The sequence below is a fragment of the Apium graveolens genome, unplaced genomic scaffold (genome assembly GCF_009905375.1).
Source record: "Apium graveolens cultivar Ventura unplaced genomic scaffold, ASM990537v1 ctg8046, whole genome shotgun sequence".
Lineage (NCBI taxonomy): Eukaryota > Viridiplantae > Streptophyta > Magnoliopsida > Apiales > Apiaceae > Apium > Apium graveolens.
Window position 1 is genome coordinate 46,242 of NW_027420843.1, and position 15,233 is coordinate 61,474.

At 34.8% G+C, this 15,233-nt stretch overlaps 2 protein-coding genes across 3 annotated transcripts; both read left to right on the plus strand.

The window, feature by feature from the left end:
• The first annotated feature begins 1,514 nt into the window (after positions 1-1,514).
• On the plus strand, positions 1,515-3,079 carry LOC141704592 (UDP-glucosyltransferase 29-like). Its single transcript, XM_074507814.1, has one exon. The coding sequence runs from the start codon at positions 1,555-1,557 to the stop codon at positions 2,938-2,940; it is 1,386 nt and encodes a 461-aa protein (XP_074363915.1). The 5' UTR covers positions 1,515-1,554; the 3' UTR covers positions 2,941-3,079.
• A 5,789-nt stretch (positions 3,080-8,868) lies between these two features.
• On the plus strand, positions 8,869-14,846 carry LOC141704593 (U-box domain-containing protein 33-like). Of its 2 annotated transcripts, none has more exons than XM_074507816.1 (9): positions 8,869-9,651; positions 10,085-10,206; positions 10,508-10,629; positions 11,009-11,113; positions 11,511-11,778; positions 11,930-12,067; positions 12,342-12,872; positions 13,378-14,139; positions 14,401-14,846. In XM_074507816.1, exons 1-9 carry the CDS (start codon positions 9,396-9,398, stop codon positions 14,581-14,583), a joined length of 2,487 nt encoding a protein of 828 aa, XP_074363917.1. In that variant the 5' UTR covers positions 8,869-9,395; the 3' UTR covers positions 14,584-14,846. The 2 variants fall into 2 exon arrangements, with proteins under 2 accessions (XP_074363917.1, XP_074363916.1); XM_074507815.1 differs by having other exon boundaries at positions 8,870-9,651; positions 11,358-11,778.
• Positions 14,847-15,233: the final 387 nt, after the last annotated feature.

Consider the following 15,233-nt stretch of genomic DNA (forward strand, 5'->3'; position numbering starts at 1 on the left):
GCAAATGAATCCGGATAAGGGCATTAATATTCTGCATTCCGGGAGTTATTTAGTAATGGCTCTCTGTCTAACAAACTGGCCAGTGAAATACTGGACTCTGATGAAACTGATCCATGTATTTTGTATTACCTTGGAAGAATAGTGTTCCGAAAAACTCCTGATAATGAGGAGCATAGACAATGTTGGTTGAATAATAGTGAATTTACGGAAGATGATTTTAATTTGATCTCAAGCATGTCAGACTTGTTTGGATCAATAAATGCTCCTAATTTGAAAGCGAATATAGATGCTCCTAATTCGAAAGACATTTATGTCGCGAATATAGATCGTTATTTTTGAAGCATGGCAGACTTGTTTCAACCAACGAATGGTTCTAATTCGGAAGATAACTTTCGCTTGAAAATATATCGTTATCTTTCAAACTCTGAAGATCAAATTGCTGGTGCAGATTCATTACTGAAGTCCAAATAATAGGTCTCAGTATATGTTTGTAAGAATTTTATGCCCTCAAAGGGTAAAGGGCTTATACTTGTCGTCCCATGTTGCTGAGTACGTGTTTCGTGGGCTTATATCTTGTCGTCCCCTGTTGCTGAGTACGTGTTTCGTTGTTCTAAGTTAACAGCAAAGTCTCTGCTGATCTTACTGCAGTAGTAAAAGTATTTGGAACATTGTATAAAGAGAAGCCTGGGGAAAACAAATAACTAAAAGTGTTTGTTAGGCTTTTCTAATTAGAGAATTTTTCTGAACCAAAATTTGGCAAATGGCAGTCACTGAAAGAGAAAGAGACCAACTAAAAACATTACCAGTTCAACGGGATAGATAACTCTATGCTTGTGTGTCGTACAAATAATTATGTTTTTAGTTATAATTCATTGCACTTGATTAAACTTAAAGCAATAAAATCATTTAAATTAAATAAAATATAAACACAAATCAGTCCTAATTCATAAATATCTTTTTTTGCTAATTTAAATATCTTCTATTATATACTGGAAAGAAAACTTCTAGATAAATCAAAATAAAATTTATTGATTTGCCGCCTATTTTCGATAAAAATATGAATTCATAAACTCTTTTATTGTATATCGGAAAGGAACCCCGCTCAATATATTTATTCTCAATCACGGGTGTTATAGTGAGACTTTAGGGGCTTATCACCGCAAGGTAACAAGTTTTCGATGTCTGGGCCAGCTTTCAGGCACTTCAACTAATCCGGAGAACTACTAGTACACTCATTTCCACCGAGCATGATAATCCACTTACTTCCGTGTCTCCTCGTAGATTCAAACTTGTTAGCTTGGGGTGATAAGCCCCTAAAGTCCTAACAAGACACCGTGGTTGAGAATAAATATATTGAGCGGCGTTCCTATGTCCTATAAAAAAAATATGAAATCAGGGTATAAATAAGACTCCCCAATCAAATTCCCAAACTAAATTTTTTTAAGTTCTTAGCACCTCTTCTCTATAGATCATTTGTGTTTTCTTTCCGTGCATTCTTTCCATTGTATAACTTGCCATCTATCACGAAAACCTTCCGTTAACACACACTAGTCCATGAGAGAAATGAAAATACAGAGCCTGAAAAACAACAGAGAAGCTAGCATTCATATGATGGATGCTAAAACCGAAAAAACTAGTGTTTTATTGTTACCATGGCTAGCCCATGGTCACATATCACCTTTCTTAGAACTTGGTCATCAGCTTAGCAAGAGAAACTTCAAAGTTTCTTTGTGTTCTACTAATGCAAATCTTAGTTCCATTCGAAAAAAGATTGGTGAAAAATCTGAAATCCAGCTAGTAGAACTAAATCTCGAAAGTTTCACAAATCTTCCTTCTGAGTACCATACTACTAATGGCCTTCCACCTCATCTGATGGACACTCTGAAACGTGCTTTTGACAGGGCGGAGCCAAACTTCTCGAACATTCTCAAAATTGTCAGACCTGATTTGTTGATATATGATTTTATGCGGCCTTGGCCTGCAGATGCTGCTAAGCGACTTAAAATACCTGCTGTGCAGTTTATAGCTACTAGTTCTGCTATGACTTCTGTTATGTTGCATGTTTATAAGGCTCCGGGCTTTAAGTTCCCTTTTTCGAAGATTTATTATCGTGATTATGAGAGGGTTCATGAGGAGAAGCTAAGAATAAAGTCTGTTGAGAATGATTTGGTGATGAAAAGCCTTGAAAGATCAACTGATATAATTTTGATCAAGGGTTTTAAAGAGATGGATGGAAAATATAGTAAGTATCTCTCTGCAATGACTCAGAAGAGAGTAGTACAAGTTGGTCCCTTGGTTCAACTTCCTACTTGTAAAGATGAAAATTGCGAGATTATCCAATGGCTTAACAAGAAGGAGAAAGGGTCGACAATATTTGTGTCCTTCGGAAGTGAGTATTATCTCAACGAGGAAGATTTTGAGGAAATAGCTCGCGGTTTAATGTTGTCCATTGTTAATTTCATATGGGTGGTAAGGTTTCCGGTGGGAAAGAATATTAAGATTGAAGAGAAGCTGCCTAAAGGATTTTATGATAAAGTTGGAGACAGAGGAAAAGTTGTGGAGGGATGGGCACCACAGTCGACGATCTTGGAACACTCGAGCATTGGAGGCTTTGTTAGTCACTGTGGATGGAACTCGGTGAACGAGAGCATGTCATACGGGGTACCAATTATAGCTGCGCCCATGCAACTTGATCAGCCGATAAATGCTAGACTAGTGAACGAGGCTGGAGTGGGTATCGAGGTTCAGAGAGATTCAAATGGAAAGCTACATAGAGAGGAGATAGCTGCAGTGATCAAGAAAGTGGTTGTTGACAAAGATGGAGAAGCTGCAAGGAAGAAAGCTAAACAGATGAAGAATAAGATAAAGAGAAAAGAAGAGGAATATATTGATGAGATGGTGAAGGAATTGCTGAAAATTTGTAAAAAGAAGAATTTTTAGGACTTAATATTTGTCTCTAGTTCTTTAGATTTGTGTCTTGAGTTCTTTTACTTGCTGTTTTTTTGCCACAATCAGGGATAAAAAAAAATTATGATAGGTTCCCTGGTTTGTTTATGTGAAATTTGGTTCATAATATTATCATACAGGCACTGATTTTTCATAAGTTTTCGACTGATTCTGTTAGCTAATTGAGTCAGTACTCTGATTATTATATCAGAGTACTGATATTCTGTTAGCTATCTTACTGGAATACCTTTGTATTCAAGTATCAGAAAAGAATGTTTTTGTAAATTAGCTTAATTTAGTCGCGGAAAGTGTTTTGCAATTGAATTCAACAATGGTGGTTTGTCGAGATCAGCTACTGAGTTGGACAAGTATTATGCAGTTATCAACTGTTATAGGTCAACCTCTGATGACCAAATTCTTGGCGCAGATTCTCCTCTTACATGTACGTTTACCAGCTTTCTGCTTTCGTATATCTCTTCTCTATTTTGGTGCAGATTCTCCTCTTGCATGCACGTTTACTAGGAAGAACAGGGATTATACGCATTCTGGGAATCAAGTACACGTTAAGGCTCCGTGGCCAATGAAATTCTGGAGTCTGATGAAAAAGACCCATTTTTTTGTTCTAACCTGGAAGAAAATTGTTCCCGGAAACTCGTAGGAATGAGAGGCAGAGACACTGGTGGCTGGCTAATATGAATTCACGGAAGATGATCCTGATCTGGTATCATGCATGGCAAACTTATTTCTGCCAAGGGATGTTTTTAAGTCTGATTGCAGATATCATGAGCCTGTAAATTGTTAATTTGTTAATTTCTCATGAGCACATTTTGTCAGTTCAGATTCACCTGTAGCATGTATGTTATAAATTTGTGTATTCAATTGTTTGTTTACTAAATTCTGTTGTTACAGATTCCAGATTAAGAGACTTGGTTAAAAGGATCAGGGGCTCTGCTGCATATGAAGAATCATTCAGCAATCCGAACCGAATTCCAAAAAATAGGTCCAACATATTCATAGGGGAATCGCCAACGAAGTGTTAATGCAGTGGTTGAGCTCTTGTACCCCTTACGGGACGTCAGAAGTTCGACTCCTATGTGTGTGTAATATAGTTAATTTAATAAGTTTCGATTTGTAGAACCTAAAAAAGTACGGAACACAAAAATCAAACACGGAATGTAACAAAAATTTAAAGCATATATTAAAATATCTTCGCGGTAAGTTCTTGTTTTTGAAAAAAAGAATGATCAGAAGTCAGAGAGCTCCTCAAACATGTGTTCTTTGGTTTTCTTGGCTATGTAAGAAGTTAATTAGTTCATACTATACAGCTTCCTCTTAGAGACTGACCCTCTGTTTCCTATATATAAGAGGACCTTAAGCTATAAATCCACAGGGTTTGAAAATCCAATCTAATACATTTTTAAGGAATATATGGCTAAGCAGCATGCTAATGAAATTCTGGAGTCTGATGAAAAAGATTTGGTGATACTGTCCTACCTTGGAACAAAAGTGTTTCGAAAAACTCCTGGGAACGAGAAGTTAAGACAATGGTGGTTGACTAATAGTGAATTTATGGAACATGATCTTGATTTGATATCAAGCATGGCTGACTTGTTTGGACCAGATATTCAGCTAGACAAGTGTCGTGCACATATGAAGCTTTATAGGTTACGCTCTGCTCAAATTGATGGCGCTGATTCTCCTGTTACATGTATGTGCTGATTCTCCTGATTCTCTGTATTATGAGATTTATTGTTGTTTTTTGTTTCAGTTTACAGTATTAAGAGATTTTTTTATTGTTACAGAATCGGGATTAAGGGACTTGGTTAAAAAGATCAGGGATTCTGCTGCATTCTGGGAATCATGTAGTGATGGCTATATGTCTAACCAACTGGCCACTGAAATTCTGGAGTCTGATGAAAACGATTCATTTATCGTGTTTTGCCTTGGAAGAAAATTGTTCCGAAAAACTCCTGACAAAGAGCAGCATAGACAATGGTGGTTGGCTAATAGTGAATTTACAGAAGATGATCTTGATTTGATACTAACCATGGCAAACTTGTTTCAACCAATGGATACTTCTCAGTTTGATCACGTAGATCGTGGACATATTAATCGTTATTGCTCAAACTCCGATGATCAATTTGTGGGTGCAGATTCGCCTGTTACATGTAAGCTAGGTTTTCTTTTAAATGTCAGATTTAGGTGTGCTTTGTAGTACTAGTTATTGAATATCTTTTGTTAATATGAGATATTTTGCTGTTGTTGTTACAGATTCAGGATTAAGAGACTTGGTTAAGAAGATCAGGGGTTCTGCTGCATTCAAGGAATCACTAGCCATTCCTAACTGAAGTTCAAAGTTTAGGTCCTTGCATATGTTAAGCTTTCCAGAATTTTAAGATTTACATTCATGTCAATTTCATGTCAAGAATGAGTCAAAACGCGTCTTAAGCTCGTATTTCTTATCGAAAATTTAAGTACATCTGATTTAAAAGTATATTGCTACTGTGTTTTCTGACTTTCTCCTTCTCTGCCTTGCTTCTCTTAGAATCCTTCAGTTTCTTCACATGCTTTTTTCTGGCATTTGAAATCTGGTAATAAGATCTTGTTCGGGGCTTCGTCTACCATCTTAAGGTTTTAGATAGACCGGTTACTTAATATGGTATCAGAGCTCGGTTTCGGGAGAGACTCGGGTTCGAGTCTTCCTCTACCACCTTAAAGTTTTAGATGAACTGGTTACCTAACATTGTATCAGAGCTCGGTTTAGGGAGAGATTCGGGTTCGAGTCCTCCCACCTCCAGTTATTTAAGTAGGGACCGGTTACTAAATAAATTGATAACCTGCTTCCTTTACTCAAGTTACTGGAAAAAGTTGTGAAACTGATATACTGAATAGGTTGTTAGAATCTTGCAAGTCTAGGGAGTATACTACAAATATCGAGTAAAAATTCATAAGTTGTGAAACTGATATACTGAATGGGTTGTTAGAATCTTGCTAGTCTAGGGAGTATACTACAAATATCGAGTAAAAATTCATAATCGAACACCAAAATAATTTGCAAGTCTAGGGAGTATACTACAAATATCGAGTAAAAATTCATAAGTTGTGAATCTGATATACTGAATAGGTTGTTAGAATCTTGCAAGGGAGTATACTACAAATATCGAGTAAAAATTCATAATCGAACACCAAAATAATTCGAGGAATGTACTGCAGAGGTTAACGATGTAATTGAGGCATTCATACAAGTCAGCTGCAACATTCAGTTTTGTTTTCGCTTACTTCCTCCTACTACTCTAGGTTCCATCATTCTCAGGCTTTGAGCAGCACACTTTTGATGGCTTCAGAAAAAAAACTGCCACATTCATCTCCACTAGGCACATCATAGTTTCTATACTTAAATTCATCACTTCTCGCCATCTATTTGATTCTCTTCGTTTAATGCATCATAGTACACATCAGATCAACATTGCAGGCCTAAGAGCTGCAAAGTCTGGCTAATCGATTCTAAGCAAACACGTGCCTTGACGCGTCCTAAAAATCTTGTTTTCTTTCTCCATTCGAATGTCAGCTCCGTATATACTCAGAGCATATTCTAGTATTCTAGCACTACATTTTGTATGTTTCTGGACCAAGATTCTGGAGACAAGGAACAATGCTGTGCGTACTTGCTACGTACGAGGAAGTTGATTATAATTTGTTCTGTTGCATCTGTTTGTTTTGTTTACATAACAGGAGCAGTTGCTGAATGCATGCAGACAAGTGTTTTTGATGATCTTGTGTGTGTTTGTATCTGGAAACGTTGATATTAATGTTGAGTACTTTGTTCTGTATGCAATTTTTTTTATCAACAATTAAAAATAGTTTGTATTATTTAAAAAAAACTAAAAATCACATTTGAAACTATGTACTTGATGTCCTTCTTGATGATATAAATTTTATTTTTTTCAATTACATAATATATTTACACATACAAATTTCAATCCATATTTTATCAATTTGATCCATAAAATTCAAGCGGAATAAATAATTACAAATAAATAGCAAAGCGAGAATTATAAATTATCAATTTTGGAAAGTGACACTTTCTGCCGGCCAGTGATATAATGTTGACATTGCATGACAGCATCAGCAATAAAAAAAGAAAGACTTTTTTAAAAATTACGTTTTTTCGAAATTTTTCTTGTTAAAATACGATTTTTTTAATTCTTAATTTGTAAAAATGTGTTTTTAAATTTTTTAAACAAAAATACAATTTTACAATCTATCGCAATCGGATTCGGACGCGATCTCAAATGCAATTCGATGTAAACTCGAATGCAATTTCAGTGTTTTTTTAGAAAACCTAAACGAAATTACATATGTGATTACTTTTAGTTGAAAACCATATTTTTACAAAAATTTTGATAAATAATAAAATTGCAAATAAACTTAGGGGGTGTATTCAATCTAGATTTTAAAGAATTGATAATTATCCATGAATTTTGGAAAATTTTTGTTGATTTCAATTCGACATGGATTTTAAGAGAGTTGATGGAAAATGTTGTAGAGTCTTGATGATTTTAGTTAAAATTTTCTCAAATCCATCAAAATCTCATCGAGTTTAGAGAGATTTCAAAAGATAAAAAATGTACTAGTAAATCTATCAAAATCCACAAAATTATCAAATAAAAAATATTCATGGAATTTTGAATATCGGATGGATTTTTTTAAATCCAAATTGAATACCATCAGATTTCAAGGACTTTTTAAAATCTAAATTCAATACCCTCAGATTTTAAAAGGCTTTAAACAATCCTGATTGAATACCATCAGATAAATGATTTTTTAAAATCCAAATTGAATACCCCTTAATTTCAAAAACCCTAATTTTTTTTTTAAAATCTTGAATGAATACACCACTCTTGGACTAAATAGTTTGTTTAAAAAACTTAAATTAAATAGTAATTTTGATAATTTTTCTAAAATTGATCTCCTACAAAAGTCTACAAAAAATCAAAATATTATGGAATCATATATTTGCTATCACATGGGCATTTGGATCGGTGATAGGAATGGGATTGGGGAATGAGAATGAAGGAAATGTGAATGGGTATGAAATAATAACTAAATGGATAAGGATTAAGAAGGATATGATTTAATCATCTAATGAGTGAGAATGAGGTTACCATTTTTGACCATCAAATTGTAGATCCAAACAATATAAGAGCAAGTCCAACAATGTTGTTTCTTTATAAATATTATAAAATATTAATTTTTAGTAATATAAGATATGATTTTGAATTTTAACTACAACAATGATCATTATATTTCTTTCTTATTATTATTATTATATTAATAAATGGAACAAAGAGAGAGAGAGAAATGTAAAAAGAAGAATGATAAATGAATTTTTTATTGATAAAAATATTATAAGGGTTAAAGATAAATAATGAAGCTCTGATGATATTATTTTTCAAAGCAGGATCATTTATATACTTTTTCTTATATCTTAGTGATATAAAGAAGTACTAAACATTGTTGTAATGCTATTTTTTTTTAAAACCCTTTGAACTTAAGAGCTCATATAAGGGATCTGTTAGACTTGCTATAATATGGTATTGTTGGTATTGAAGTTCCGATTCCCATTAACCGGCATCATTTACAACTATCCAAACACCCCCTCAATTTTTATATTACATCCTAGTCCTCCAATGTGACGTACTGTACTACCTAGTTTAGCAAAGTAGAACTGCAGACATGAGAAATTAAGACAATGAAGATGTGGGCCTATCCAACACAATAATAGATGGTTGATCATAACATGCATGCAGATGCAGAGACACACATGACATGATATTGTACACGCAATTTCTTAGTATTAGTATATGTAGGTCACATGTATTGTTTGCAAATCTATATTTACACATAACAATAAATAAATTTGTAAAACATCACTGTCTCAGCTGATGCTAAATCTTTGTTTCCTAATATTTGCTTTCCATCTTTCATAGTTTATACTATTATTATTTATAGGCTTTCCTCTGTTACAGTATTACTACTGTTTGTTTGCTTTTATCACTTTGTCAGAGAGAGAGAGAGATAAAGAGAGAGAGGGGGGAGGGAGAGAGGTTAATTAGTTCTATGAGGTTTTACTGTTTTATTAAGAAATTTGAGAATCATGGTTGCAATAAATATTAGAGTTGTATTTGTTTGTGTGCATAAAAGATTGTGGCTTGTGGATTAGTATGTGTTTGTGTCAATTATATTAATTGTGAAGCTGAAAAGCCTGTAATCAAGAAAAAGTGTTTTCTTGATTACATGTAGATATAGTATTTGATAGAATGATAGTATGCACATTGGATTTTTAGGTTGGTTCTGTAGAAGGGTGTTTTCTTGAATTTGTTTGACAAGTTAAATTAGAGGATAGGAGTGAAATTGGGGGATAGGGTTTGAGGAATTAGTGAATTTTAATGACTTTGGCACTTCCGTTTATCGATCTTTCGCATAGTATGACAAGGTTGCATGATACTGCACTACAAGGATTCATGGGAAGTATGAGTGAAATTGTGGAAGAGGTAGCAGTAGGGGATGAAGAGATGATCTATGTTTTGGTGGGTAAAGATGTCAAGGAGAGTGAATCAACTTTGAAATGGGCATTGCGGAATTTCGATGGAAAGAAGTTGTGCATCCTCCATGTTCATCAGCCAGCAAAGAAAATACCCATAAGTATGAAACTTCTTTACATATCCTGTGTATGGACATTTATTTTATTATGATAATATTGATTTCAGTGTTTCAGATCATACTTGCCAGTTGCCACTGTCATATGCCTAGACTAAAGTTATTGTGAATTAGTTACTGAAGATCATGCCTGATAGTTTTATTTAAGTGGACAATTTCTGATTTAGCAGTTCTATTTTCATGCTTACTGGTTTTTAGATGTTAACTATCTTGAGAGGACTAACATGATGCATTTTAAAGGGATAGACGAGAACCCCCTATATTACAGCGATATGTTACATAGTTAAACAAAAATAAGTAAAGCTTCTTGGTACATCCTTGTGTGCAAACTGCAATCTATGTAGTCGAAAGTGTGTTTTTCTTCTCTAATTACAGTGGTTGCTTGCATGCCATTCTTATATAAGTTTTTCTTTTGCAGTGGGTACAAAATTTTCAATTAGTCGACTAGAAGACCACCAAGTCAGAACTTACCATAATACAGAGAGGCTACATATGCATAATCTTCTGGAAACATATAAGCTTATCTGTGAGCGAGCAAGGGTATTCTTTTCTTCTGTACTCTTTCACATTTGCACTTCCAAACTACATGTATTGCAGAATGCATAAAGTTCATAATCATTGAGAATTAAGATAAATGTTCAGTTTTTTTACACTTAATAAGATATTGATGAAAAATACTTTCTCTTACTACCAAAATGCTAAAGTTCATCATTGTATTCTTCTTCAATAGATAATGGATATAATCACAAGATTATTAAATGACGGTGATTTTTAGGTAGCAGTAGATATCTTTATTACGAAGTTTTCTCTTAATTGAATCACCCATTATTTCTTGCTCTAGGCCCCGGCAGAGAAACTGCACATTGAAATGGACTCTATTGAGAAGGGCATCGTGGAGCTCATAACCATGCATAATATCAAGAAGCTTGTAATGGGAGCTGCTGCCGACAAACTATATTCAAAGTATATATAACATGACAAGTTGTCATTAATTTGTCACATCCTAACTTTTATCAGTACTTGATTCCAGTACCAGATATTGCCATTCATTTAATTTGCAAATAACAAGATTCGTTTTTCTCATTTCTGAGTACCTGAAGCTAGCAAGTAATTGTTTTGTGTTGTTGTCTCGTACAGTAATTAAGATATATACAATATAATTAAAACTCGACGATATTGCATCTTGCATATCATGACATAATGGTGTTTGCTTTCAGGCGGCGCCATGTATACAGTTAATTCAAAATAAACTGACAAAGCTTATAAATCTTGTTCTTTGAGTGAACAGAAAGCTATAATAATGCACAGTTGAGATTTCTGATCTTGCTGATTTATGTTTCAGAAAAATGGTGGAGCCAAAGTCCAAGAAAGCAATATATGTTTGCTGGAAAGCACCTGTTTCCTGTCACATTTGGTATGTCTGCAAGGGGAACCTCGTCTACACTAGGTAACTCTATATCTTGCTACACTACAGTACATTGACTTGGTTCTTTGATATGGTAGAACATTTTTGGTTTTATAGAACAAACTTGTGTAGAAGCTTGTTATCTTATCCTCTTCATTCTCAAAGCCCAATCATTGATAAGATGGCCAATTGTATTGTTATTTGTTACCCATCAATATTTAAATTCATTATTTTTCACGTGTAATTAATACCACAACTAATTTAACTGAATCAAATACTTGTATAGGAGAGGTGACATAAATAAAGATGATTCTGAAGTATTATCCCCACCACTTCCACCAACTTCAAACATTTTATTACAGTCGAGCTCTCTGAGACCAGGTACTGGTCAAGAAAGGAAAAATAATCAACTCGTTAAATCAACCCCGTACCTTCGTAGGATAAGGTCAGCATTTTCTTCTCCAGATGCCAACGGAGGGCTAACTCCTAGCAGCAGCGTAAGCACTGAGAGAAACTCTGATGCGTGGGATTTTATTTCAAGGAGAAGTGCTTCAGTGAGTTTATGTGAACATTCTTCTAGTGAAATGGTAGCTGATCTTAGTCTAATATCTTTTGCAAGACCTGAGGGGAGCCAAAATAGGTCGGAGTTTCAGGAAATTCCTCATTCTGAAGTCGGACTTTGTAATTTATCGCCTCTTAGTGCTCAGGTACAAAAAGTCATTGAATATTTATCTACTGCGAGCATGTGAACTTACGTATAGTGATAATCTGATCTCTAATCCCTCACAGAATTTAAGTTATACTTTCCAGTCAATTAAAATATAAAGTGTTCCTGACAAGATTTATGAAACATAACAGGAAGAGATTTTATTCAGTAAACTCTATGATGAGTTCGAAAAAACCATGGTGGAGGTAGACAGTTTCAGGCAAAATGCAATTGAAGAGTCAATGAGGCGAAAGGAAGCTGAAAAGCTTGCAATCGAGGCCATGCGCAGGGTAAAGTTCCAGATAAACTTATGTATTTTCTTTCTAATTTTATGGTATTGATCGAGTTAAAAAAAGGTAATTAGTTATTCTGGTTGAATATCTCACTACTTATTTGATGATAAATTGGAGTAATCTAATTATAATGCTCTAAAATTTGGTTTCATGGTCTGCTGAATGATATGATTTTGTGCTTCCATCTGCAATTTCAGATGGTAGACTATCAATGCCTTCGATTCATACAATTTTGAGCTCTTATTTGTGGTTGTTTGTAATTCTATTGTAGGCCAAATCTTCAGAAAGCTCATATGCTGAGGAATTGAGACGGAAGCAAGAAATAGAAGAAGCTCTAGCTAGCGGAAAAGAAGAAATTGAGAAGCTGAAGCCTGAGTTACATGAAGTAAAGAAAGAATTACAGCTTGCCCTTGAACAGAAATCATCTCTGGAGTTGAAAATAAAAAATTCTGATAAAATGATGGAGGATCTGGAAGAAAAGATATATAAGGCTGTTGAATTATTGCAAAGCTACAAGAAAGAAAAGGATGAATTGCTGGTGGAGCGTGAAAATGCCCTTGGTTTAGCTAAGGAATTGAGGAAAAAATATGCAGAGTATACCTCAATTGAACATATGACTACGTTTTGTGATCAGATCTCTTTAAAAGAAATCGAAGAAGCCACTCACAACTTTGACCTATCCTTGAAGATTGGAGAAGGAGGTTATGGAAGTATATATAGAGGCGTCCTTCGTCATACTCAAGTAGCTATAAAGGTTCTGCACTCTGATAGCTCACAAGGGCCTTCAGAGTTTCAACGAGAGGTAAATGTTGTCTGGAAATTAATCCCGTATGTCGATAGTTTAATATCTTGGTCTAATAGCATGTAGAGAGAGTTAAATTCAACATTTAAAAACAAAAACGGCTTAAAAGTCTTGATTCACAAAGAAAATTCTCTGACATTTCCTTAATTTCTATCGCTGGTTTAGATTAGTATGTTATCTCTTGTTTTGTTTTTCTCTGTACATGGCACTGCTGACTGACTCGATATGCTAATAAACACTTAACCAGACCTCAAAGCATCCATGTTTTAAAATTGTTGGTCAATTATTACTAATCACAAAATATTTTATGTCATATAAAGGTTTTCCCATCCCACATAAAATTAGTGTTTCTATCAAGGGTATCCAATTTCTGCTTTCTACTTTGCTGATTAAGAGTTTTATAGTTCTGGATCAATTCTGGGTAAACCATCATCATTTGTGAATTTAGAAACATGAATAATTTATACTAATCCATGCATTCTCTCTGTTCATTTTTCTGAATCAGGTCAATGTTTTGAGCAAGTTGAGGCATCCAAACCTTATCACTCTCATAGGAGCCTGCCCAGAAGCTTGTATACTTGTATACGAGTATCTTCCCAATGGAAGCCTTGAGGATCGTCTCAGTTGCAAGGACAACACCCCGCCACTATCTTGGCAAACTCGGGTCCGTATTGCTGCAGAGTTGTGTTCTGTACTCGTCTTTCTTCATTCTTGCAAACCCCGCAGCATTATACATGGTGATCTAAAACCTGCCAACATACTTTTGGATGCCAACCATGTGAGCAAATTAAGTGACTTTGGAATCTGTTGTTTAATCTCTCAAGATGAGATGTCGAGCAACAACACTGCATGTTGCCGAACAGATTATCCAAAGGGCACTTTTTCGTACATTGACCCTGAATATCTTTCCACTGGAGAGCTTACTCGAAAATCAGATGCTTACTCTTTTGGAATAATATTGTTAAGACTATTGACTGGAAGACCAGCTGTGGGAATAGCGAAGGATGTACAATCTGCATTTGATAACGGAAATATGAAAGACCTGCTGGATGCTACAGCTGGAGACTGGCCATTTGTGCGAGCAAAACAGTTGGCTCTCCTTGCATTGAGTTGTTGTGAGATGAGTCATAATAGAAGACCGGACTTGATTTCAGAAGTATGGAGGATGTTTGAACCGATGAGGGTTTCTTGTGGCGCCTCCTCATCCCGGTTTGCTTCAGAGGATCATGGTCAGATTCCCCAGTTCTATTTTTGTCCAATCTTCCAGGTTAGTAAGCTGCTGAAATTTCACTCTCGCATAACTGTTATATATCTCAATCATTTTTTCTCGAGGTTTTGTTAAGTTTCTATTGCTCCCTTTTTGCTAATTAATTTGAACTCTTGACCTCCCGCAACTGGGACAAGAGCTCAACCACTACACTAACAATTTGTTGGCTAAGTTTCTATTGCTTTTCTTTAAATGCAAACATTGAGTTTTCTTGGAAATATGAGTTAAGAACAGATTCTTTTGCGGGATTTGACATTGCAGGAAATTATGCAAGATCCTGTAGTGGCAGCTGACGGATATACATATGAAGCTGAGGCCATAAAAGGGTGGCTAGAGAGCGGAAATGATAAGTCACCAATGACAGATCAAAATCTCGCCAATGATGTTCTCGTTCCCAACCATGTTCTTCGTTCTGCAATCCAGGAGTGGCTGCAGCAACCTTAATACAATCATTTCAAGTTTCTATCTTTTTTGTGAATAGTCCATCCGTCTAGTGATCATTTCGTAAGTGATCCTGCTTTGTTTTAGCCAATTTACTTGTTGTTTTTCATTGATGGCGGCAGATTATCATCTTAATACAATATTTGTTCAAATTTAGGATAGAATTGTAGGTAGTAAGTGATCCGGCTTTGTTTTAACCAATTTACTTGTTGTTTTTCATTGATGGCGGCAGATTATCATCTTAATACAATATTTGTTCAAATTTAGGATAGAATTGTAGGTAGTAAGTGATCCGGCTTTGTTTTAGCCAATTTTCTTGTTGTTTTTCATAGATGGCTCATCTTAATACAATATTTGTTCAAATTTAGGATAGAATTGTAAGTACAGTAATATCGTTGGGACCCTTATTATACGGTGGTTATTATTTAGTATATGTTGACATATAAATTTTGAATTTTTAAGATTAGTTAAAAAATAGTTTTTATATATCAAATGCATGAATTTTAAACAAATTAATAATAAGGTGATCAAGCTGATTAGTGATCATGGACGCTGTTATGGATAAAAAACTAAGATTATTGTTTGCTATATTTATTGCTAAGGTTCAAGAGCTCAAGACCTTTAATGGCTGCTCTCGTGTTTCATAACTTAAC

What these genes read in the sequence shown, in the direction of transcription:
- LOC141704592 (XM_074507814.1), top strand. Translation starts at nt 1,555, where the DNA reads ATGAGAGAAATGAAAATACAGAGCCTGAAAAACAACAGAGAAGCTAGC.
- LOC141704593 (XM_074507815.1), top strand. Translation starts at nt 9,396, where the DNA reads ATGACTTTGGCACTTCCGTTTATCGATCTTTCGCATAGTATGACAAGG. An exon ending in TTATCTGTGAGCGAGCAAGG is followed by an intron (nt 10,207 to 10,507) that starts GTATTCTTTTCT and finishes TTCTTGCTCTAG; the next exon opens with GCCCCGGCAGAGAAACTGCA. An exon ending in GCCGACAAACTATATTCAAA is followed by an intron (nt 10,630 to 11,008) that starts GTATATATAACA and finishes TTTATGTTTCAG; the next exon opens with AAAAATGGTGGAGCCAAAGT.